Raw genomic sequence first — 24,096 nt, 5'->3', positions numbered from 1 at the left:
TTAAATATACCTACAGGCTGCTGGCAAAATTAAATAAGGTGTAACGTGACAGCACTCAACATACTTAAATGCCCTCTAATGTTAAATTCAAAAAAAAATTAATTTTAGTATTTCTTATCTTTTAACTTGTATTTTCCTACAGCATTGTGAAAAGGAAAAAACATCTTCTTCAAAGGATTTGAAACACATTCATGCAAAGAGTGAATCAAGTAAACCTGCTCGGAGACTTTCAGAGTCTTTGCATTCAACTGATGAAAACAAAAGCGAATCCAAAACAGAAAGGGAACATAAGAGGCGGACATCGACCCCTGTTGTGGTGGAAGGGGCACAGGAAGAGACCGACACGAGAGATGGAAAAAGGCCAGTGGAACGCTCAGAAACTGGCACGGAAGAGCCCCAGAAACAGAAAAGCATACTTAAAAATGAGAAGCATCTAAAGAAAGAGGATTTTGAAACACCACATTTGAAAAGCCTACCTAAGAAAGAGGCAAAATCCACCAAGGACAAGCCTGAAAAAGAGAAAACTCTGTCAGAAGACAAACCGTCCATAAAACACAAGTATAAGGGTGACAGTGCCCATAAAGCAGGTGACGAGGCTGAGCTTCACTCTTCCGAGAAAGGCTTGACCGTTGATGAAAGTACTCAGAAGTCAAGTCAGCCAGCAAAGCTTTCCTCGGATGATAAAGCTGAACGAAAAAGTAGACATAGGAATGAAAGGAAATTATCGATTTTGGGCAAAGATGGTAAACCGGTTTCTGAATATATCATAAAAACTGATGAGAATGTTCGTAAGGAAAACAACAAAAAAGAGAGGCACATGTCAGCTGACAAAACTAAGGGAGAGCACAAATCAAGAAGATCAAGTGATTCTAAAATTCAGAAAGATTCTTTGAGTTCCAAGCAACATGGAATCACTTTACAGAGAAGAAGCGAAAGTTACTCAGAGGATAAGGGTGATACAGACTCAACTAATACAGATAGTAACCCCAAACCCGATGAGGTTGTTCACAAGGAGAAGCGAAGAACCAAGAGCTTGTTAGAAGAGAAACTTGTGTTAAAATCTAAATCCAAAGGCCAAGGCAAGCAGTCAAAAGCACTGGAAACAGAATTACAAGAAAATGTCACAAAACAGGCGCCCACTCCAAAAGCAGATAAGGAAAAGAACACAGAAGAAAGTGACCCAGACAGACCGCGGAAGTCTAAAATTGAAGACCGATCTCCCGAGGAAAGTGGGGTGGAGCCTGCATCAGAGAGTGCAGCCCCTTTGGCACACGGTGCACAGAAAGAGTCTAGTCACAGAGCGAGGCTACTGCCAGCCAAGGAGAAGTACAAGGGTGAGAAAGATGCGAGCTCTGCCAGACTTGAGAGGAAGTTATCCGAGGGGCACAGGAGCAGAGGCCTAAAGCACAGTGGTAAGGATGTGAGAAAGAGGGAAGAAAATAAGTCGGAGGACAAGGATGGTAAGGAAGCCGATGGTAGTCACGAAAAGGCCAGAGGAAATAGTTCCGTCGTGGAAAAGAAATTAAGCAGAAGGTTGTGTGAAAATCGAAGAGGAAGCTTATCCCAAGAAATGACCAGAGGGGAAGAAAAACCAGCAGCGAGCCCTTCAGGCCCTCTCAGTAGTTCCTCCCTTCAGAGACCCAGGAAAAGCAATGATCCCACCTCGGGGCCCGAAGAGGAGCCGATGGAAATTGATCCCGAGCCAGCCGTGGAAAACGCACCAGAAGTGTCTAAAACACAAGATGGCAGCAGCAGTAGTTCTCAGCAAGACTTTGACTCAGACTGTCTTTTGAAACAAAAAACCACTACTGCAGTTCTAAAGGAAGAGTTAAGAACTTGCATAGAAGATTCAAAAAAAGTAGCCCCAGCCTGCAGATCCGGACGTGGAACCGGAGCTGTTGGTGGTACATCTGAGAAGCACGCCGACCATAAAAGCACCCTGCCCAAGAAGGTGCATCTCCAAAGTGCTGTGTCCAAACCGAGCCCCGGGGAGAGGGAGCCCACTCAACCAGGGACTCACAGCATGAATGTAGACTCTGACCCTGGTCATCGATTGTTACCTCGTGTCGCATCAGAAAGTGACAGGGCACAGAAGAATTTGAAAAATACCACCAGACCCTCTGAAGAAGATGTTGCTCCAGGAGATGCTGCTCTCGAACATTCCACAGATGTGGACCCCTCCCCATCCTTAAGTTCCGGGACCGTTGTTCCTCAGAAACAGTCTCACGATTCCGGCGTAGTTCCTGTAGTTGACAAAAGGACTGTTTCAGAAGGTGGCCCAGCCAGCACCTCGTTTGTGGACCACTCCGAGACCCCTAACCAAAGTTTGACCATTGCAGAATCAGAGGTCCCTAGGATAAGTGACAGCAAAGAAGGTGCCATGGTTTCCACGGTAGACACACCAGCAATGGCAAGCGTGAGTAGCAGAGGACACATTCCAGAAGGTTACCAGGCCACTGTCCTGCACACGAAACAAGGAAATGTAAACGTGCCTCTCAGTAGTGAGTTGATGGGCACGACTGTGGAAAATGAGCCTGTTAATAAAGAGAGCGGCTTGGTGGACATGGCCGGGAAAGAACGTGACTTGAAATCAAGCCAGACAGTTAGAGCTTCTGTAGAAAATGGCAGAAAGGATGGCATGGCTGTCGGTCCTGCGGTAGGCATGTGTTTAGAAAACGATGCTGAAACTGCTGGACTTAAGCCTCCTAGAGGCCTGTGTGAAGTAGAAAACATGTCAGCTGATGCCAACAGAAGGAATGAAAACAGTGAGGTGGACACCAGTGCTGGACTTATCGCTGTGTCCTCTGTTGAACAGCAAAGGCATGGGAAAGCTGAGACCGTGCCCACTGGGTCTGGTCGAGCAGAAAAGACTTCTGTGGCCACCAGCACTGAAGGGAAGGACAAAGGTGTTCTCTCAAACCCAGTGAAGGCAGGGGATGCCACCACCACTTGTTCAGAGACAGGAGAGGGTGAAGTGGCCGTGCCCTGCACGAGCATCGAGGCGGATGAAGGCTTCATCGCGGGCATGCACCCCAGCAGCCACCCGCTTCATGCCGGGGCCGAAGCCCACGAAGGCACCGTCTTTGCCGCAGCCGAGGAAGGAGGGGACGTTGTCACCGAAGGATTTGCTGAAAGTGAGACTTTCCTTACAAGCACCAAGGAAGGAGACAGTGGGGAGTGCGCAGTGGCCGAGCCTGAAGAAAGGGCAGCAGACCCGGTGACGGCTCGCTCGGGGACAGCCGAAGGCGAGGTCAACAGTGTGGCCACCGAAGAGAAGGACGATGCTGTAACCAGCGCGGGTTCCGAAGGGAAATGTGACGGTTCTTCAAGCAGAGACGCAGAACTCGCGGAAGCAACGGTTGCCTTTATTAGTGAGGTGGAAAGCGATGGGGCCGTCACAAGTGCTGGGACCGAAATCAGAGCAGGGTCCCTCAGCAGTGAGGAGACAGATGGATTCCAGAGAAATATGACAAGGATGGGCCCCCAGAAAGAAATCGAGGGGACTGTGACATGTACAGGAGCAGAGCGGAGAAGTGACAGCTTCGTCATGTGCTTAGTGACAGGTGCAGGGCCACAGGAAGAGCGCAGGGTCATGGGTGCTCAGGGGGCCCCAGTCGATAATGACGCGCCAGAAGGAGCCAGCGCCACCCAGGAGGCAGGAGGTTCTGCGAGCGACAGCCCAGAAGGGGAGAGCGCCGTCACCAGCACAGGGATAACGGAGGAAGACGGGGAGGGCCCAGCGAGCTGCACAGGTTCGGAAGAGAGCGGTGAAGGCTTTGCTCTGATTTCTGAATCCGAGGAAAACGGAGAGAGTGCGATGGACAGCACGGTAGCCAAGGACATTGCCAACGTGCCATCTGTTGCTGCTGGCCCATGTGATGACGAAGGCATCGTGACCAGCACAGGCGCCAAGGAGGAGGATGAGGAAGGGGAGGGGGTGGTGACCAGTACTGGCAGAGGCAACGAGGTCGGACACGCGTCCACGTGCACGGGGCCAGAAGAAGAGAGCGAGGGGCTGTCGATCTGTGAAAGTGCAGAGGAAGCGGACGGTCAGGTTGGGACGGTGGCCAGGCGTGTGGAAGCTGAGGTCCCCAGCGCACACGAGGGTAGCGTGGACAGCATGAGCGGTGCCGAGAAGGACGTTAAAGACGCAGAGATCTGCTCCAGCGCCAAAGGCGTTGTGGAAAGCAGCGTGACCAGCGCCGCTGAGGGAAAGGGCGAAGCGGCTCCAGCGCGTGAAGGTGGAGAGGCGCCCATGACCAGTGCAGCATCAGATCAAAGTGACGGTCGCCTCACCCGAGAGGAAACTGTGGACGCGACCGCTATTTCCGCCGGCCTGGTGGGGGGCAGTCACGAGGTACTGGTGTCTGGCGTGGTCCCAGGGCGCGGGGCTTGCCCCCCATCACCGAGCGAAAAGGAGGACGAAGGCATCATCACCTCCGTGGAAAATGAAGACTGTGACGGCCCCGTGGCCGCTGCGGCCAGGGACAAGGTCACCACCCACGCGTGTTTGGCGGGGGGTAAAGGTCAAGGCAAAGGCTTGATGATTTCCACCAGTACAGCAGATGGCTTCACCACACAGTTAAGCGCGACTGTGGACGTGGAAGAAGGTGGGCCCAGTGCCCTGAGGACGGAAGGAAGCGTGGAAGGCACCCAAGTGAATGTGGAAGAGTTCGAGGCCCCCATGCCCAGCGCAGCGTCAGGGGACGAGAGCCAGCTCGTCGCTGCTGGAAAAGAGGAGAAAGATGAGTGCGCCATGATTTCGACAAGCCTCGGGGAGGAGTTCGAGGTCCCCGTTTCCAGTGCCACCACCATCCAGCGCGCCGAGAGCCAGCAGGCGGTCGCAGCAGTCGACGCGAAGAGCCTGATGTCAGTCAGCACCGAGGACTTCGAGGGCCCCACGCCCAGCGCGCCCACGGGAGCCAAGAGCCCCCGGGCTTCGACCAGCAAGGAGGAGAAAGACGAGTGCGCCCTCATTTCCACCAGCATCGCGGAGGAATGCGAGGCCTCCGTGTGCGGTGTGGCTGCGGAGAGCGAGCGTGAGCGGTCCGTCCTCGTCATGGAGGAGAAGGATGGGAACGCCATCATCTCAACGAGCTCCGTAGAAGATTGCGAGGGCCCAGTGTCCAGTGCCGTCCCTCGAGAGGAAGTCCGGCCCTCGGCCAGGCCAGCAGAAGAGACGGGCGACGCCGCCATGATTTCCACCAGCACCTCCGAAGGGCGAGAAGCGGTCATGGTGGGTGCTGTCCCACAGGATGAAGATCGGCCTGCCCTTGCGCGAGCGGAGGACTTCGGTGACACTGCCGTCATCTCCACCAGCACAGCCGAGTGTGTGCTGACCGCCAGTGGCCTCGACAGGCACGAGGACAATCAGCTGACTGCAGGCAATGCAGGAGGAAAGGCGAGCAAGCCTGAGCTCCCTGTGCCCGGCGTGAGGGCTGGAAGCAACCGTCAGTGTCCTGGGCCATGCGCAGGAGGAAGGTCGGGCCCCATGGTGGCACTGGGAAGCGGGGAAGGGCAGGACAGGGTGGCAGTCAGCATGCTCACTCCAGGTGCCGTGTGTGCACCAGAGGAAGGGAGGCCTGGCAAGGACTGTCTGGGCAGTGCTCAGAGAGCAGACAAAAGCCCTGAGGCCGCGACATCCAGGGACAGTGCTCCAGCAAGTTGTTCAGCAACGAGGAGCTCAGAGATGACCTCGGACTCCCCCGTGAACCCAAGAAAACCAGAGCAGACAGCCCAGGACTCCTCTGGCAGCCTGTGCTGTTTGACAGCAGTAAATACTGGTGCTAAAAAAACTGATGCCTTGTCCTCTCTTCCTCCTGAGGGCAACTTGCAAACCACCCCTGCTGAATGTACTAATGGCCAAGAATCCGAAATCGCTCCTTCTCACACAGCAGTCCTTCCCACTATCTGCAGTGGAGTGTTCTCGGCTCATAAAGGTGAGCAGGACCTGACTGTTAAGAGTGACCACAGTGGCAAGAGGACTGTTGCGGTGTCCACTGAGAAAGCAGAAGATGGTGACATCGTGATAAAGTCTTCCCAGGAAGAAAGAGGCCTCGAAGTCATTGTTTCTTCTGAGAAATATTTGCATGACACAGGTGAGAATCTCTAGTTGCAAATTTTCCGCATTTTGCAGAGATGTAGAGGACATTTAAGGCAATTTCCAAAAGATGGTTTGGTTCTAGAAAGTCACAAAACAGCCTTCATCCACCTTAAAGGTCAAGCTTCTCTAAAATTATGTTCACAAACTTAGAGCCTCAGACCTACTCCTCACGTGTGGTCAGAGGCAGGAGGCTGAGAGCCAGGACTTCTGCTGGACAAGTGTCATCGCAGGACTGTTTTGGGTTATGAAATCTCTTTGACCTTCAGATTTTTTAGCAGTCAAAATGAAGATTTACAGGCACATATGAAAGGAGTGGGGGTTTTTGGCACCCTCATTTTAAAAATGAGAAAAAAGGTTCAGAGAGTTTAAGTAACTTGCATAGTACTCGAGTGCCTCTTAGAAAAAAAAAAAAAATTACTTCTGAGTCTGTTTTCTGTTATATAAAAAGAAGATAATGGTACAAAAACAAGCAACATTCCAACCCCATCTGACTTACACATTCGAACCATGTGTCATTTCAGTCTGGCTGACTACTTCTAATCAAGGGAGTGCATTATTATTTTTTTAACAGAGTTTATTGTTCATGTACATGAGTTAGTTTCTGGTTTATAATTTATTTGAAAAAGAACAGAAATGTGTTCCCTCCTGGTAGATTTCAGGGAGTGCTGGCCTTGTTAGAAATAGTTGGTAACTGGGAGTCCCCTTCATGGCTCAGCAGTTAACAAACCCAGTTAGGATCTCTGAGGATGTGGGTTTGATCCCTGGCCTTGCTCAGTGGATTAAGGATCTGGTGTTGCCATGAGCTGTGGTGTAGGATACAGACTCGGGGCTTGGATCTGGTGTGGCTGTGGCTGTGGCAGAGGCCAGCTGCCGTGGCTCCACTTTGACCCCTAGTCTGGGAACTTCCATGTGCTGCAGATATGGCCCTAAAAAGCAAAAGAAAAAAAAAGAAAAGAAAGAAATAGTTAGCAACTTAAAAAGGTATAAGCTTTGAGCTTGGTCGTTCATACCATCCCATTTCAGATCGTGGATTCCAAGCTAAATGGTCAGGATGGGAAGACATTTATGAGTGCAGCCATGTATTGTCCATAGGCAGTGACACTGCAGTGTGCCAGGTGCTTGGACTAGGGTTAGCCACAGGATGCTCTGAGAACTTAGGGAGCATATGGGCTGGACTTGAAGGGACCACAGATGTTGACTTCCCTTTCTACTCTGACTGTATGAACTGTAGCATCTTGGGCTTTTCGACTGAAATAGACCTTAGGTATCTTCTAAATGCAGCCTCAGGAGACTGAGGCCAATAGATGTTCATTATAGGGACTTAGGTGGGAGACACCAAGAAATGTTCTGTGAGTTAAAATAAGTGACTTGAAAGTTTTCCATTGACTTTAGCTTGAGGTACATTGAATGTTCTGGAAGTTTTTATGACTCACCCTATGCTACAGTCTATTCCTCCTCCTTCCCCTCCCTTTTTTCCTCCTGAGGGAGCAGAAATAGAAGGGCTTTTGGTAAGGAAAAGCTGGCAGCCTCTTGAAGAAAGGAAAGTTTCTCTTTGGAGGCTTACCTGTGGGCAGGTGAGAGAAACATAAGCCTCCAAGTCACAGGACAGAGGAAAGCAAGAACAAAAGGACTGAGACAAGGACAGATTTGAGCCTATTCTGGAGAAAAATTCCATTCTCTTTCTATCTGCTTCACAGTGTTTTAACTTTATGTTCAGCTTTGCTGTGTCAGCTGTGAAGCAAGTACAGTGAGTCTATTCACTGATCACCTCCTCTGGTGGGAATATACCTCTGTAACCTAGAACGTTTTCATTGAGGGGCAGACTTGATGTAGAACACTGTAGAAATCTTGAGAGCAGGAAACATCTTCACACCACCCACCCCCCTAAAATAAGTAAACAGCCCCCTGCCTTTCCTGTAGAATGTTCACATAGATTCCTTTTTATTGTTTTCTATTGGCAGCAAAATAAAACAGCAGAGGAACTGGGCATGATAACAACATTCTATTACTTTTTGATTCAGGATGTATTTCGCCAGCAAATTCCTAAACTGATTTTTAATGGCTTGAATTTCAGTAGGCAGTGAAGAGTCTGCATCGAACGATTTGGGAGGATTGAGACCGAAAGCCAACTTGAAAACTGAGGTATGGCTGACAATTCAGTTATGCTGCACTGTCAGTGCTGCAAGGGCCTTTTCACCACACGTAGACACTCGAGTGGCGTATCGCTCCTGTTCTCCTTGTACCTAAGACATTTGAGTGTTGTTCTTGTCACATCCTGTGAGGGAAGAGGCTAAGACCCGTGTAATGATCTCAGTTGCTAGTGCCACCATCGAGTCCCTGTACTCAAAGCAGAAATCCACTGGCAATTCCCATAGTTTCCCTTTCCGAAACACAGCTTGAGTCCGTGTCTTTCTGTTTGTACAGCGGCCACCTTAATCTCAGCCCCTACTGCAGTGGTATCCCCGTTGGCCTTCCTTCCTTTCCAGCCCCTCCCCGAGTCTTCACACAGCCCCGAGACTTATCTCAAAAAACATAAATTAGGTCATGTTATTGCTCTGCCCGACGTTTCCAGTGGCTTCCCGCCATACTTAGTTTGAGTGGGGGAGGGGTGTTTTTGTTTCTTAAAATCACAGCCTGTGTGTTTTTCGGTTTAGTCTATGCCCCCTTTCCAGCCTGATCTCATGGTGCCCTTTTAAGTATATGTGACAAGACAGTGATCAACTCGGGGCTGCGGACGTAGTGCAGAGGAGGCTAGACTGACCAGCAGGAGCAGTGGGTGGCAGGAGGAAGGGCTTGCAAGGAGGACACTCGAGTGGATTTTTTCAGGTAGGGTAGAGACAGAAAAGAAAGAATCTTCTAGGCAAGAGTGTGCTCTACACAGAAAGGAAAGAGCCGCTGGTGAGTTCTGGGCTCTGCGTGGCTCAGGGTGAGCTGTGGTGAGACTGAGGCCTGGTGAGGGAGTGGGACCAGGTCAGGAAGGGCCGTGTACGTTATACTCACAGTTTCACTTTAAAGCAATAGGAGAGCCGTTGATGGGTGGAATGGAAGATTAATTTTATTTCATCTTTTTGTTTCTAAAAGTTGACATGAGTACATGAATTTTAAATTTCACGAACTCGAAAGTAGACTTTTATATTGTCACAGTATGCTGGGTGTTTTGTTTAATTCATGTGAGGTTAGTCTTACTCTCTTATTTTAAAAATCTCATTTAACTTATTTTGGTGGTTTGGACTTTTTAGGTGTTTGTGCCATCAGAGGAAGAGAAAAATCATGAAATTGTAGCACCACCAGAAAGTCCGAGTGGGAGAAAGCTGAGTGGAAGAGGTAAGTTCCTCTTAGCAGCTGTTCACGTTATTTTTTCCTTGCATGTGGTTTTACCTTTTATTGATGGTAAAAATTAATAGCTAATTCATAATAAAACACTGGCAAGGTATATTAATTTACTTCTCATTTTTTTAATTATAGTTGATTTACAGTGTGCTGTCGGTTTCTGCTTTGTAGCAAAGTGACCCAGTCGTGTGTGTGTGTGTGTGTGTGTGTACATTCTTTTTCTCATTATTGTCTATCAGGTTCTATCTCAAGTGATTGGATATAGTCTCCTGTGCTGTACAGGACTGCATGCCCTTTTTCTCATGAAGTGGCAGTCAGTGTTATGTCAGTCAGTGTTACGTAAGGTAATTGTTTAAATCCAGTATCTCCAAATAATTCTGGCCAAAACAAGTTGCTTTGAAGCACACCCTTGCTCTAGCCCACAAACGTGTCTCCGTGGCCCTCCCTGTCCTTTCAGGTCCTATCACAGGTCATTTCCGAAAAGCTAGTCTCCAGCCCGTGCACCCACTTCTTTCAACCTCACACTCTTGGCCCTTGGACTCTGTCTGCCTGGTCACTAACGTTACTGCCAGCTTGCGTAGCCTCTTCTCAGTCTCTCTGTATAGTAGTCTTCAGTGTCCACTAAAGATTTTCTAGGGAAGAGCCTTAGTATCAGACAGGACTAGGACAGCAGCTCTCAAACACTTGGGTCTCAGGACCACCTTAGACTTTACAGATGCCTTCATGTAAATCAGATCACCTGGCAGAGACCCTGACTCCATTGAGGGTTAGGGTTTCAATCCATGGGGTGGGTAGCAATGTATTCAGTTTGAGAGGGACACAAACATCCAGTCCATAGCACTCAAAAAACTGAAAAGTTCAGGAAAGCAGGATCCAGGAGCAAAGACACATCTTGCAAAGGCTGAATTTCTTATCCTTAGCCCCCAACAGAAAGAATTACTTTCCCGTTCTTGGCCTCTAGGAAATCCTGAGACTTATTCAGATGCAGTTTGGATACCTGAGTTTTATTGCTCTATAATTTTTTTAAACTCAGCTGTATATTGTGGGCATCCTCTATTGTCAGTGTATACAGATCAACGTCATTTGTTTTAATAGTAGTCTGTAACAAATTTTCCCACTTGTTATTATATCTTTTAGTGATCTCCAGTTTTTGTTGTTTTTACTATTATAAGTAAAGCTATAGTGAGCTTCCATATGCATATAACCATGTATTTCCCCAAGTATTTTCATAAAAGTTACTTGAAAGTTCAGAAAATACATGAGTTTTCAGAGTTCCCATTGTGGCCCAGCAGGTTATGAACTCGACTAGTATCCATGAGGATTCGAGTTCAGTCCCTGGCCTCGCTCAGTGGGTTAATGATCCAGCATTGCCATGAGCTGTGGTGTAGGACACAGATGTGGCTCAAATCTGGTGTTGCTGTGGCTGTGGCGTAGGCCGGCAGCTGCACCTCAGTTCAACCCCTACCCTGGGAACTTCCATATGCCCCAGGTGCAGCCCTAAAAAAAAGCAAATCATGTATATATATATAACGTTTGGAATTTTCATCAACACTTGCTACCCTCCCACCTAATTTGGAGCCAAATATTAAGGACAAATAGGAATATATTTGGTGGACAAGGCAAAGAGAAAGGCAGTGTGTGAGGAGCAGCGTGTCTAATTCCCCACCCAGGACTATCTGGGATAGTCAGGGTGGAAACCTTCCATAGCAAAACCATCTGAAAGGGCATCCTTGAAAGCATGTGCCCTCAAGAGCCTTATAAGCAGAAGTACCAGGCAGTTCCTGGAAGACCACCCCAAGACTTCGTAGGCCACTCATGCTGACATGCTCAAACCCTAACGATGACTAATCTGCGTAAAATTTGGACAAGTGCATTAGCTAAAAGTTGTATGTATGTGTTATAGTACAAATAATTAACATCCCATTTGTTAATTGTCAAGAAGGTAACATTTTTGGATTCTGAAGTCCTTTGTTCCCACAGCTATATTTCAGATTACTTTATTGTGTTTAGGTATGCTTCAGTAAGAGATCTACTTACGTAAAAGGAAGTTGTTTAAAAGAAAAATGTGTGTTCTGTCATGGTTGAGTAGAAACAGTAGACCTTGTACTTCAGGTTTCCAAAGAATATAAATAGACCATTGCTCTTTGAGGGGACGGGATCTGACTTTTCATTTGATGGCATTATTTTCAGATGAACTAGTGCAGCTTAACAGTTACAGCAACAGGCTTCTTTCTACCTTTCTTCTAAGCTTCAGATCACCAGCATGGTTAAATCACTGTAGTGGTTTCATGGATTCCTGCCATTATTTTAAAAATGCAGGCAACATTATTTTTGTTGTTTCTCTGGTAATATGACAAAAACGCAGATTATGGAAAATAACTGGTTAAGATTTTATAATTCACAAAAGCTGCTAGACCACTTAGTAACCTAGTCCTACTTAACTAAAAATTTCTAAATTTGTTTCTCTGTGGTTCAAAAGCAATATTTAGTTTCCTTATTTCTCATTTTTGTGTTTGAACAGCTGAACTCCATGGGGAGCCTTTGTTGGTGACAGAATCACTGAACGTAAGTCGCCATAATGGTTTGGGTTTTGTCATTATCAGGTTCTTTTGGTTTGGGGTTTTAACAGCAACTGCATTTAGGGGAGGGGCTTGCTGTGCATTTCTTTAGGAGACAGGAGGCCGTTTGTAATGTGCTGTCCATTCAAGTTCAGCCTACTGGCACATTCAGTTCCGTGTTCAACTGTATCCACTGATGTCATGAAATATAGTTGTTTGCCTCAGAAAGAGTCACTCTGAATTCAGCAGCACTGTGTTCTAATGACTCTTTAGGCCAGTGTCATGAAACAGAGGTAAGGAAATAGAAGAAGGCCCAGATAGATCCCTCCAGGCTTTTTTTTAAAACACGAAATTTTTTTTCTTCTGGTACAGAACCAGAACTCCCCTGGTAATCCAAATGAAATCCTTCAAAGAACTAGGCACTTTCTGTTTTTCATTGCTAGAATGAGATTGCCGATTGGACTGTGATGCCTTAAATTACCCTGAAGACCAAACTGACTTAAAGCACCAAACTTCACTTTGTGTCTTTAGAAGGCTTTTGTGAATATAATAAACCATAATCGCCATATATGCATATTTTTTCCCAGCTGTGGCTCTCATAATCCCTTTTGTGTTTGAGAGAATTTTCTTGTCTTTCTTAATGCTTAGAGGCGCGAACATTGTGTACGGTGCTTGCAAGCAGCAGACAGCCGTTTTCTTGTCAGTGCCCTGGACTCAGAAGGGCTTTGCTTACCGCCAGGCAGCTGCAGGCTCAGAGGGCTTACGTCACCCTCCGAAACATCCGTTTGCATCTAGAAACACACACCATCTACTGAGTAAAAGGAAGAGGAAAGCCCCGCTTGATTCCCTTCAGGCTTACCCTCCAGAAGTTAAGAGGATTCTAAACATGGCCAAAACCTCCAGAGGCAGCTGCCTCTTTCCCATCTAAGCATGACTGTCCTTTCCAAATATGAAATTCTGTATCTAGCGTTTAGAATGTTGTAGAATATTCTGAGACTTCCCCTCAGGTTAAAAAAAAAAAAATATATAGTTGACAAGATTTACCAAAGAGAAATTTTATGACAGAATATCAGAATCCCTTAATGTTTTTAAGTAAAGAAAAAAGAATCATGAGGGATCATAGAATTCTGAAATTTTTTTCTCTCAATTTTTACTCTTAGCCATAACCATTTTAAAGACAAGGAGAATAACACAGTGGGATGCTTATTTATTAAATAGAAACTTCAAAAGGAAGATGTCCTATGCTCTTGAACTTTTGGGTGAAATTAAAAAGAATACATACCCCACTTCCTTTTTAATATACCTGCAAATGGCCAGATTATGTAAATTACCTTTCTTTCTTTTTTTTTTTCTGCCTCTAAGATTTTTGTGAGATTATCCATAGATAACCTTTTCTATTGTATGTTTAGGTCGAAAATTCAGGCTCGAAAACAAATGAAATTCATAGCAAATCTCATAACAGAGACGGTAAGTTAACGAATTTAGTAGTTTTTTTTGTTTGGTTGGTTTTTTTGTTTTTCACAGCAGCATATGGAAGTTACAGGGTAGGGGTCAAATCAGAGCTGCAGCTGCCAGCCTACACCACAGCCACAGCAATGCAGGATCTGAGCCGCATCTGCAGCCTATGCCACAACTCACAGCAATGCCAGATCCTTAATCCACTGAGCAGAGGTAGGGATTGAACTCACATCCTCATGGATGCTACTTAGGTTCATAACCCACTGAGCCACAGTAGGAACTCCCAGTAATAGTAATTTTAATGTTAATTATCTGTTGGGTGCCTTCTAGATACCAGGCCCTGTGCTAGTTACAGTTACTTAGCAAATTTTCGCTTTACAATCCAGTAAAGTGAGTGTTAACAGCATTACATCTATAGTTGAGTAAGCTGAGGCCTGGAGAGGTTCAATGACCCATTCAAGGTATAGCTTATAAGTGGTGCCTTGCCTTAGGTAGCTGCTAGAACTTTGCTGGTAACCTCACAATGGACTTACAGGACATAAGTACAAATGTGTAGTTCTCTGTGGTTTGTTTCATAGACTTGACTGTGTTGACTTCTGACAGACAGTCTCAATTTGGTGGCAGACCAGGGCTGTCACCTTTATGTGGCTCATCACCCAGGGGTCCAACCACGTTCCATGTTACCTGTAGAGACCGCCACCTCCAGAGGAATAATTCTCTTCTCAAAACAAAATAGAGAGTTTTGTTGATTCCTAGTGCTTTTGTTGATTCTCTATTCCAAGAATGGGGAAGGAGGTCTCAACCCCCCTGTAGTTACTACGCATTATACCATATGCTTCAAACCAGGGTGAAACAGCAGTAATTATAACCACCCACGTACCCATCACCTAGTTTTGTCATAGCCTAAAATGCAGTATGTTTGCATCATTACCTATTTTTAAAAATGTTACAGATACAGTTGAAACAATATTATGGCCCTTCCCCGATCCCAGTCTCTTTGTCACATTGGCACATGTAACTCTAGTTACTTTACTTCAGTTGCTCTTTAGTGTTCCATTCTGTGAATACACCACGGTTACTGTTTTGCTTCTTTTGTTAGTAGACTTTTAGGTTTTTACAGCTTGTCCCAATTACAAAGAGAGCTGACACGCAGGATACTGTCCCACTGCCCCAGCACCCATGCGACGTCCCCATAACTCTAGGTATGGAACTGCAGATTGGATGGCACCTCTTCAGCCTCACTGAGTGTGTGCATTGTCCCCAAGCGTACACCACTTGTCACCCCACACCTTCTCCCATGTTGGTATTTGTTAGACTTTGGTATTGGATGCTTGCTAACCTGATGAGGCTGAAGCAGTGTCTGTAGTTTTCCCTGGACACTTGTTCATTCCGTGCTGCTACACGAGCTGGAGGAAGTGGCCTTGCAGTCTTCTGTGTGTGTTCCAGGGAGCCTCTTCCCTCCCGGAGCCCCATTTACTCCTGTCTAGAAATGGAAGTCATGGAACCCAGCTGACATAGCTGTGAGGGTCCCACCATAATCGGCTGTAAAGTATTCTTTCCTTCCCCCTTCCAGACATACCCCTAAAACAAATATTGGAACACATATTTAAGGGGAAGTTTTGTTTCTTTCTCTTTTTTCATATTTGCTTCTCAGGGACAGCCAATGGTGGGAAAGACAACGCAGTAAAAGGTCACGGTGTTGAAGCAAGTCCTACAGAGGTGGGTTGTCACAAGAAACTCAAGTATTTCATGTTTTATGCATTGTGTTTTCTTCTGTACACAAAGGATATACTTCTTTGTATATGTTAAAAATTAAACGCATATAGTAAGAGTCTCCATATCAGTGTTACTTATTCATGCTTTTTAGGTGATCGGCAGGTCCCAGGATTGGGTGGACATCTCCATACTGTACAGTCAAGATGGTTTTTTCATACACCGCTCTTTAATATGGGCCACTAAAAGAGGTTGAAAATGCTGTAATTAATTTAGACATGCCATCCATTTGAAGACATACTTTGATTTCAGAGATGGTAAAATGAGAATTTTTAAATGTATTTTAGGATTATTCAAATACAGTGTGTAATCAGAAGTAGATTTGGATATTTATTATTTGAATTTATAGTAAGATCTTTTAAGAAAGACCCAAGCTTACAAAAGGAGTCAAATCCAAATCTAGATGCCAAAAGTATCATTCTAAGATTTTTAAAAAATTTATTCCAAAGGTAGAAACTAATACACTGTGCCCCCCCCCCCCCCCCCGAAGTAGACTTGATCCAAATTCTGCTGTCTTTTAATATAGTCACTCTTAATTCCAGGTTGAAGAGGAAGAAAGGCATATGCCTAAAAGAAAAAGAAAGAAGCAGTACCTCTCTTCAGAAGATGAACTAGGTATTTTCAATATGTATGTTTCTGTTTTAGACATCTTTGAAAATCATATTATTTTCACATCCAAAACAGTGGGCCTATAACGTAGAAAATTCTTGAGGCTTAGTAATTGTTTACAATTCTTGAGTGTAGTGTTTCCAAACCAGCTTGATACTTCCAGAGTCTTTTCTGGAATTGATCTAGAAACTGGATTGTTTCCTGCGGAAGACCCAGCCCCTGGAAATCACAGAAAACCAGGTTCCCTCTGTAAGCTGGGTCTGGGACTCGGCCAGGTGCCACTGCGCTCTGTATCTTATATCATAAACGGGTGCCCCACGGAAGCAGCGAAGCACTGTGGTAACACGCCGTATTAATGGCCCTGCCGTACTCCGTCTTCATCGGTAACGGTGCCCCCTGATGGAGCCCACTGCACTGATGGGAATGTTCTCTACTTGTTTCGTCTGCTGGTAGCTGCTGGCCACACGTGACTGTTGAGCACTTGAGTGTGGTCAGCGTGAATGAAAGACAGTTTTAAACTGTATTCAGAGTTAATCTAAATTGCAGCAGCCGCCTGTGGCTAGTAACTACCATATTGGACCATGCAGACTTTGACACTTTAGTACCTGACACAATTTGCAAACTCAGTAAATACTTTTCAGTAATATATGAGGAATAGGCACAGTTAAATGTTTTCCTTTTTTCCTTAGGAACATGTCATTATTTTTTATAGTTATCAAGTTCATACTATAGCTAGGTACTATTGTGGTACTTTATACACATTACCAATGACTGTGAGTTCAGTATTATTGCCGTTTTATAAATAACGAAGTTAAGATTCTGAAGAGTTGTGACTTCGTCTCCACCAAGAAAATCAGATTCCCACGATCATGGTCTTAATCACAGAACCTCTTAGGTGGTAACTTGTTCAGGAAGTTAAAAGCATCTCTGGAAACTCTGTGTCCTAAGCCCTCTCCACGGAACTTCCTGCCCTGTTGTTGTCATTTGAGCATTTGTAGATTTTTTATTTTATTTTGTATTTTTTAGCTTTGCTAGGGCCCAGGCCATTGCTCAGTGCTCAAATCACATGACGTTATAAATACATTTGGAAGAACTTTGCCTTCGAGGTACCATAAGCCTAAGAAGGAAGTCTCAAACTGTCTTAAAATAGAACTGTGCGTTTCATTTGGCTTTTATTCCTTTGTGATTCTGTCGAAACTGATTTACAGATGATAATCCTGATGTCCCGGATTCCAAAATAGAAACAGCACAGAGGCAGTGTTCTGAAGCAGAAACTGAGCCACAAGATGCAAAGGTATTTTCCCACATGCTAATTTTAAGTTTTAGGGTAACCTAATTACATCATTGTGTGTACTTTATATAGTTCTACTATCCCACTACTAATAATCACTCCATTATAAAAGGTGTATAGTTTTTAGGCTCGCTCTCTCAAAAAAAGTTGCACTTTATAATCTTAAACTGCAAGATTGTACTAATATCGCAATTTAGATGTAATCATAAGGTTTTGTTCAGTCGTATTATTGATTTCTTTAGGTTTCTGGGTGCTTTCTTCCAGAGAGTAGTTTGCATTGTTACAGATATCGTTGCAGCAGAACAGTGAAATACAGTGATACATACTTTTTAAAAATTTTAGTATTTGGCCTTCTATTTACCACACCTCCAACCCCTAAAATATAGATAGTCTAAGGTTGGGCTCCCTCAGTCATTGCCATTTTTTCCTGCAATCTTATTTTCATCTTGTGATATAGGAAATGGCTCACAGATTTTTATTTCTGCTGTTGCCCTCTCTTTTGTCCTAGGCCCAGATTTTCCCCATTTCCTAGTAGATGCCTCTTCTCGGGTACACTTCCATCTCTGATACTCGGTACTTCTCATTGTCTGCCCCAATCTCCTGCCCTCTTTTCATTCTCTCTCTATGTTCTCTCCCTAATATACTTTTTTCCAGCTTATTCCAAAAGTATTTACATCAGCATGTAAAAGTATATGCAGCCAACAGCCAGCTCACTAAACCCAGTTCATAGTTTCTCCCCCCATAACTGGTAAACTAAATAAAAAGTAATAAAAGCATTTTAACAACCAAAGAGTGAAGTCACATATTGTCATGAATTTCACTTGATCGTGGCCAAGGAGAGAAACTGGGTTTTAAAAAGCCCGTCACTCCCTCTGCCCTATCCACAACAAAAACCTTGAAACAATACTCCAAAATTTGGAGAGGAACAGATTAGAGAGAGTATCCTTTTATTTTCCCTTCAACTTCATATAAGGTTTTGTTTTTTTTTTTTTTGGTCTTTTTGCTATTTCTTGGGCCGCTCCTGCGGCATATGGAGGTTCCAGGCTAGGGGTCCAGTCGGAGATGCAGCCACCGGCCTACACCAGAACCACAGCAACGCGGGATCCGAGCCGCGTCTGCAACCTACACCACAGCTCACGGCAACGCCAGATCATTAACCCACTGAGCAAGGGCAGGGACCGAACCCGCAACCTCATGGTTCCTAGTCGGATTCGTTAACCACTGCGCCACGACAGGAACTCCCATATAAGGTTTTTAATGTTAAGGTTAAATATACTTTGCCTTAACCGTTTTCATTTAAAAATCACATATACAGGTAATATTCTTAATATTGTAAAATAGTACTTGGATTTCAAATTGAATTTGTGTATTTTTGTTTACACATTATATTGATATTATAGTATAAACAATTTGGTATTTCATGCTCAAGGGCATGCAACCAAGGGCAAATAACTTAACCATTGAGAGATCATTGCTGTAAATCAGACCAGCTGGAGTTCCCTGGTGGCTCAGTGGGTTAAGTATCCAGCATTGTCATTGCTGCGGCTCAGGTCCCTGCAGTGGCCCAGGTTCGATCCTGGGTCCTGGAACTTCCACATGCCATGGCTGCAGCCAAAAATGAGAATCAATCAATCAGCCCAGCTGGATACCCAGAATTCTTCTTGACACCTTCTGCATTATCCCTTTCCCCAGTCTTTCAGCCTCCACCACCCAGCAAGGAAAACAAAACCTGCTGTAAATTCCTTTCAGTTCTTTCTTCGGAGCTTCTCCTGAAAAGTCCAGGGTGAGGGAGAGGAGTGATTTCTGTGTTCCAGGGAAAGACGTAATGACCTTGTTGCTTTATAGATGAACCAAATCTCATGCTTTTCTTTTGCTGCCTTCAGAATTTGTATCTTTTTGAATAGTCTCTGACACAGCAAAATAGTTAACTTTTTTAAAAAAAAATTTCCAACAAACATCTAAAAGACCACTAGGAAATTGTTGAAATAGAAAGGAAAATGTTGGGAGGATAAAGGAAAACAGGGTTGAGTATGAAAAAGAAGCTTCTTGTCTTGTTCAACTTCTCTATAGGAAGAGAACCCTGGAGATTTAGAAGAATTATCTAAAACAAGTTCTGAGACAGACAACACTGCTTCAAGGGCCATGGAAGAAAAAGGTGAGTGATACATCTGCTTAGCTGGATTGCTCCGTGAGGCAACTAATTCCTCAAAGTAGTCAGCATTTCTCTCGCCAGGCTTGGCCAGCTGAAACTGCGGCTTGCTGATCTGCCTTGCCTTGTAACACAGACTGCCGTGCTGACTCTCCATAGGGCTTGGGACTCACTTTGAATATGGATCCTGTTCTACCCAAAGCACGCTTCTTATTGGTTAACCACGCTCCAGCTTAGTAACCTTGGTATCCACCTGAGAAGGGAGTCAGTGTGCCTGTGTAATGGGGACAACCTAAGTCGCCTTGGTAGGTGTCCTGGTGAAGAAGCGACTGTGGTCCCCAGCAGTGAATGGGGCTCTGCTCTTTCTACAGATGAGTACAGCAGCAGTGAAGCTGCCGGTGACAAGACAGAGCAGAACGACGACGACAACATAAGATCTCAAGAGGTGAGGAATGTATTTCGTACTTATTTGTTCAGATTTATTTAGGGACTAAAAACAAATAAAATGCATTCAGAGAGCTTACCCAAAGTTCTTAAGTGCTTTTGAAGTAGCTCTCTTTTTTTAGTAGAGTGGGACAGCATTTCATGCAGTGCACTTTATCACTGTCATTGTGATTAATTTTGTTCTCTGCATCTGTATTTTACACAAACATTTGTATGAGACCTACTTCTGTCGGCCACCTGGGATCAGCCCAGAGCTGTACCTCGGTGTCCTTGTCAATTCCTGACCCAGCAGCTTAGCATGGCCAGGCCAGGCACCAATTCAGGTCAGAGAACAGGGATCTGCTGAACCCTGGAGTCCAGCAGTACAAAATGGGAGCAATAGCAGCAGCAGGGTGTGCAGAAGGCCTGCCGCAAGTGCCACGGGGGCCCCAGTGTGCAAGGCGTAAGTCAGGGCTTCCTGGGAGGCTGCAGAAGCGGAAGCAGGCAGCCCTCCAGGCCTGCCTCCTCCAGGCCCCTTGAGATTCACAGAGAGCCCGGCAGGGCACAGAATCGCAGTGACCTGAGACGGAGGCTCAGAAATCAAGGGAAACAACCTGTGCACTGGCCAGATCTTCTCGATAACTGTTGCCAAGTTGGATATGACTATATCCAGTCTGGATACAGCTTTTTAATAGCTCTGTTTGTTTTCAGTAGCCTCCTTTATTTTTTTTTATAAGGGATCGCATTTGGTCACTAAAACTAAATCAACATTTAAGTGGGCATACATATTTATTACGGAAGTAAAAGCAGACACTGAGGGGTTACTTCTGTTACCCATTATCTCATGTTCTCCAGGCTCCGTGTATTCATACCCGAGTTAGCATTGTTTATCAGGTGAGGGAACTGTGCTGACAGAAATGAAGCCCTAAGCCCAAGGTCACATATTTTTAAGAGACAAAGCTGAGATTTGAGATCTCTTAGGAAAACTCTAAATCCTATTTTTTTTTTTTTTTGTATTTTTGGGGCTGCACCCGCTGCATATGAAGGTTCCCAGGCTTGGGGTCAAATCGGAGCTGCAGCCGCTGGCCTACACAACAGCCGCAGCAACTCGGGATCCCAGCCTTATCTGTGACCTACACCATAGCTCATGGCAACCCCAGACCCTTAACCCACTGAGCAAGGCCAGGGATCAAACCCACATCCTCATGGATGCTAGTTGGTTTCATTAACCGCTGAGCCACGATGGAAACTCCTCTAAATCCCATTTTGAGAAAACAAACTATTTATGTAAAGAGGGTAAAACTTTTCTGTTGCTTTTTTTTTTTTTCCTTTCCCCCTTAGGAAGATCAGCCAATAATTATTAAAAGAAAAAGAGGAAGGCCTCGTAAATACCCAGTAGAAACAGCATTAAAAACAAGTAGGTATTTGGTGTGTTTTCAGATCCCTTGCAAGAAATTTTCAAACCGATTTTCTAAGTGAGATCTTTATTTTTTAGAAGATGACTGCAGAACAGATGCTGGCATTATCACAGTAAGTAATTGCAACAATGAGAACTCTTCACGTGTGTGCTCTTGGCCTGAGAAGCGTATTCTGCCATGTTAGTATTCTCAGCTGTCATTTTTTTTAAGTGTTTGAAAAGCTTTAAAAGACTTTCAAACATCGACTAACCATTCAAATAATACTTTCATTACTGTTAGTTTCATATAAACATATCAGCTGTAATTCCACCTGATTCCATCCTCACCTGTGAGTTTTAGTGTATAAAAGTTATCTAAACACTTATATTCTTGTCACTCTTGATTAAAATATAGAAAATAGATGTTTTATATGATTTTTTTTTTATTTTTGCTTTTTAGGGCCTCACCTGCAGCATATGGAAGTTCCCAGACTAGGCGTCAAATCAGAGCTATAGCTTCGGGCCTACCCAACAGCCACAGCAACACAGGATCTGAGCTGCGTCTGAGATCTACACCAATCTCATAGCAATGGCAGATCCCAGACCCAGTGAGCAAAGCCAGGGATTGAAAACCACATCCTCATGGATCTTAGTTGGGTTTGTTACCACTGAGCCACAGCAGGAACTCCTGTATAAGTTTTAGATAGCAGCTATTTTATGGAAACCTCCAGAGTGTCTCGCCAATCTCCTCCTTTCTGTGGAGTTCCTTTTATCATAGAATATACCCTAATTTCAATGCAAGAAAATCAGCAGTAAAATTTCATCTCTCTGTGTTTTTTTTTTTTTTGGTTTTTGGTTTTGTTTTTTTGGCCACACCCACAACACGTGGCCAGGGATCACACCAATGTAGCAATTGCAACCTGTACTACAGCTGTGGCAATGCTGGATCCTTAACCTGCGGTACCACAAGGGAAATTCTTACTTTATCATTTTAACACCTTTTATCTTCGATTCTGAAATGCGTACCCAACAGAATCATTGCATCAAGATTTTGTTGCCTGAGTTTCAATGATAGCATTATTAAGAGGACAAACAGGAGTTCCCACTGTGACATAGTGGGATCAGCGGCATCTCTGGAGCATTGAGATGCCGGTTTTGATCTCTGGCACAGTGGGTTAAGGATCTCGCATTGCTGCAGCTGCAGTGTAGGTCGTAGCTGTGGCTTAGATCTGATCGCTGGCCCAGGAACTCTATATGCCAAGGGGCAGCCAAAAAAGAAAAAAAGAGAACAAACATATGTCTGCAGTCCTAACAAAAGCAAATGGGATTCAAGCCTAAGCTCTACCACTTACTCTCAGATCTGTGATACTGGGCTAATCATGTGGCCGTCTCGAGACTCCATTCCCTTGGATATAAAGTTCTGTAACAATGCCTGCATTAATTATCTCACTGGAATTCTTGTAAGACAACAAAACCAAAGAGCCACATGTAAGTGTGTGATTACAGTTACCAACATGTAAGGTGGTTCACCAGAGTGGGGGAACCCCGTGTCACCCCCAGTGCTCATTCCCCAGTGTGGCAGCAGAGTGGCTGGGAAGAGGCTGTGGCAGCCCCAGTTCTCCTTGTGGAAAGGTCTTGTGGTCAGAACCATAGGCATCCATATTGGCTTGGTATACTTAATCAGCTACAGAAAGGAAAGTAGGATTCAAATATTCTGTCCACATAATAGGCAGGGGTCCTAAACCTTTACATTACTGATTGAGCTTCTGCGTGATGATGACAAAATGTTGACTCGAATTTTCTGTTTGTTTAAATTTAGGTAGAACAGTCTCCACCTGGCAGCAAACTGAAAGCGATGCAATCAGGTATAGACGTAGAAGCATTGCTCTGTGTATGATCTAAGGAAGAGGTGGGGAGCCTGGCTGTGGGGGAGGGTTTTAGAATGTTATTCTTTCTCAGCAAAAATGGGTGGCTTCCTTGATAAAAGCAGCTCTTCTTGTAGCCAGAAGAGTCACTCTCGGTTTTGTTAGTCTGGGAAGCCTTCAGAGAGGAGGGTGAAGGCAACAAAAAGAAGAGGGAAGGCAGTGCTGTGTCCAAACCACACTGTACCAGACATGAAAAAGGAGAAATAGATCAGCCTGGGGACTAGGCACTGACCAGGAAGACAGCAATTCAGCCCAAGAGTCTATTGTTGAAAGCAGCCTGCACAGCTTCCAGAGCTAGGATGAAAAAGATAAAATTGTTTCAATGAAGTATTTATGTTCTCACTCCAAGGAGAAAAAAATATTCCAAAAAGTTGATAATGATTACTTTTGAACAGCGAGACAATAGGAACATTTCATGTTTTTGCTGTGGCTTGCATTTTTCAGAATTTTTACAAAGTGTATATATAAATTTTGTGGTTTATATTTTTTTACATAAAAGCAAAAGGAACCACTGTTGGTGTGTTTTAAAGTGTTAACATAAGCAAAAAAAGATGAACAAGACAGCTATTTTTGATCAAACAAATAGCATGGTCAGATTAAATAGTATACATTCTGATCAGCAAGGTAAAGGAAATATGTAAGTTAAAATTTTTTCCACATTTAACTCTGTGTGTGATTTTGTGATCATATTTTACTTTTTCTTGCCTCTTTGAAAATTAAGGTTTTGTTATTTTAATGAAAGGAGATTCTGCTTAGGTTTTTGTTTTAACCACTTTTTATTCATAATTATATAATATTTTAAATCCATATGAAAAATCTACTTGAATGCTCTTTAAGGACTATTTTAGGCTATACAATTATGTTTCCAGGTTTTTGTTGTGCAGTCGTTTTCTGAATCTGTGTAATTATGACCAGTTTAATGTTGGATTCGCCTCAGTGGCTTTTTTTTTCTTTTTTATTTGGTTTTTAGTGCCTCCATCTACGTTAGTGTAGTGAATTTTCAGGAAAGGCAGCTACATAGTCATTTCGTCATTAAAAGGTCCACCTTGGGCTTGTTGACTATCTAATCAGCATCCTTATA

General features: G+C 44.6%; 1 protein-coding gene across 5 annotated transcripts in view; it reads left to right on the top strand.

Annotated features, from left to right (window-relative positions):
• BOD1L1 (biorientation of chromosomes in cell division 1 like 1) overlaps nt 1-24,096 on the top strand; it is a 57,234-nt gene that overhangs the window by 23,317 nt on the left and 9,821 nt on the right. For 3 of the 5 annotated variants that reach the window (XR_007137408.1, XM_047798046.1, XM_047798050.1), the window contains 13 exons: nt 143-6,098; nt 8,178-8,245; nt 9,343-9,427; nt 11,955-11,998; nt 13,401-13,458; nt 15,104-15,168; nt 15,765-15,837; nt 17,040-17,125; nt 19,193-19,277; nt 19,643-19,716; nt 21,036-21,111; nt 21,190-21,224; nt 22,910-22,955. Coding sequence is in view for 4 of the 5 variants with exons in the window: in XM_047798046.1 (XP_047654002.1) it covers nt 143-6,098; nt 8,178-8,245; nt 9,343-9,427; nt 11,955-11,998; nt 13,401-13,458; nt 15,104-15,168; nt 15,765-15,837; nt 17,040-17,125; nt 19,193-19,277; nt 19,643-19,716; nt 21,036-21,111; nt 21,190-21,224; nt 22,910-22,955 (6,751 nt within the window). In the remaining variant the exon portion in view is untranslated. The remainder of the gene's footprint in view (nt 1-142; nt 6,099-8,177; nt 8,246-9,342; nt 9,428-11,954; nt 11,999-13,400; nt 13,459-15,103; nt 15,169-15,764; nt 15,838-17,039; nt 17,126-19,192; nt 19,278-19,642; nt 19,717-21,035; nt 21,112-21,189; nt 21,225-22,909; nt 22,956-24,096) is intronic. The other 2 variants (XM_047798047.1, XM_047798049.1) reach the window with 2 other exon arrangements.

Source organism: Phacochoerus africanus, chromosome 10 (genome assembly GCF_016906955.1).
Source record: "Phacochoerus africanus isolate WHEZ1 chromosome 10, ROS_Pafr_v1, whole genome shotgun sequence".
NCBI classification, from domain to species: Eukaryota; Metazoa; Chordata; class Mammalia; order Artiodactyla; family Suidae; genus Phacochoerus; species Phacochoerus africanus.
Note: the sequence above shows the minus strand (reverse complement) of the source record. Positions and strands in the feature narration are given on the sequence as shown.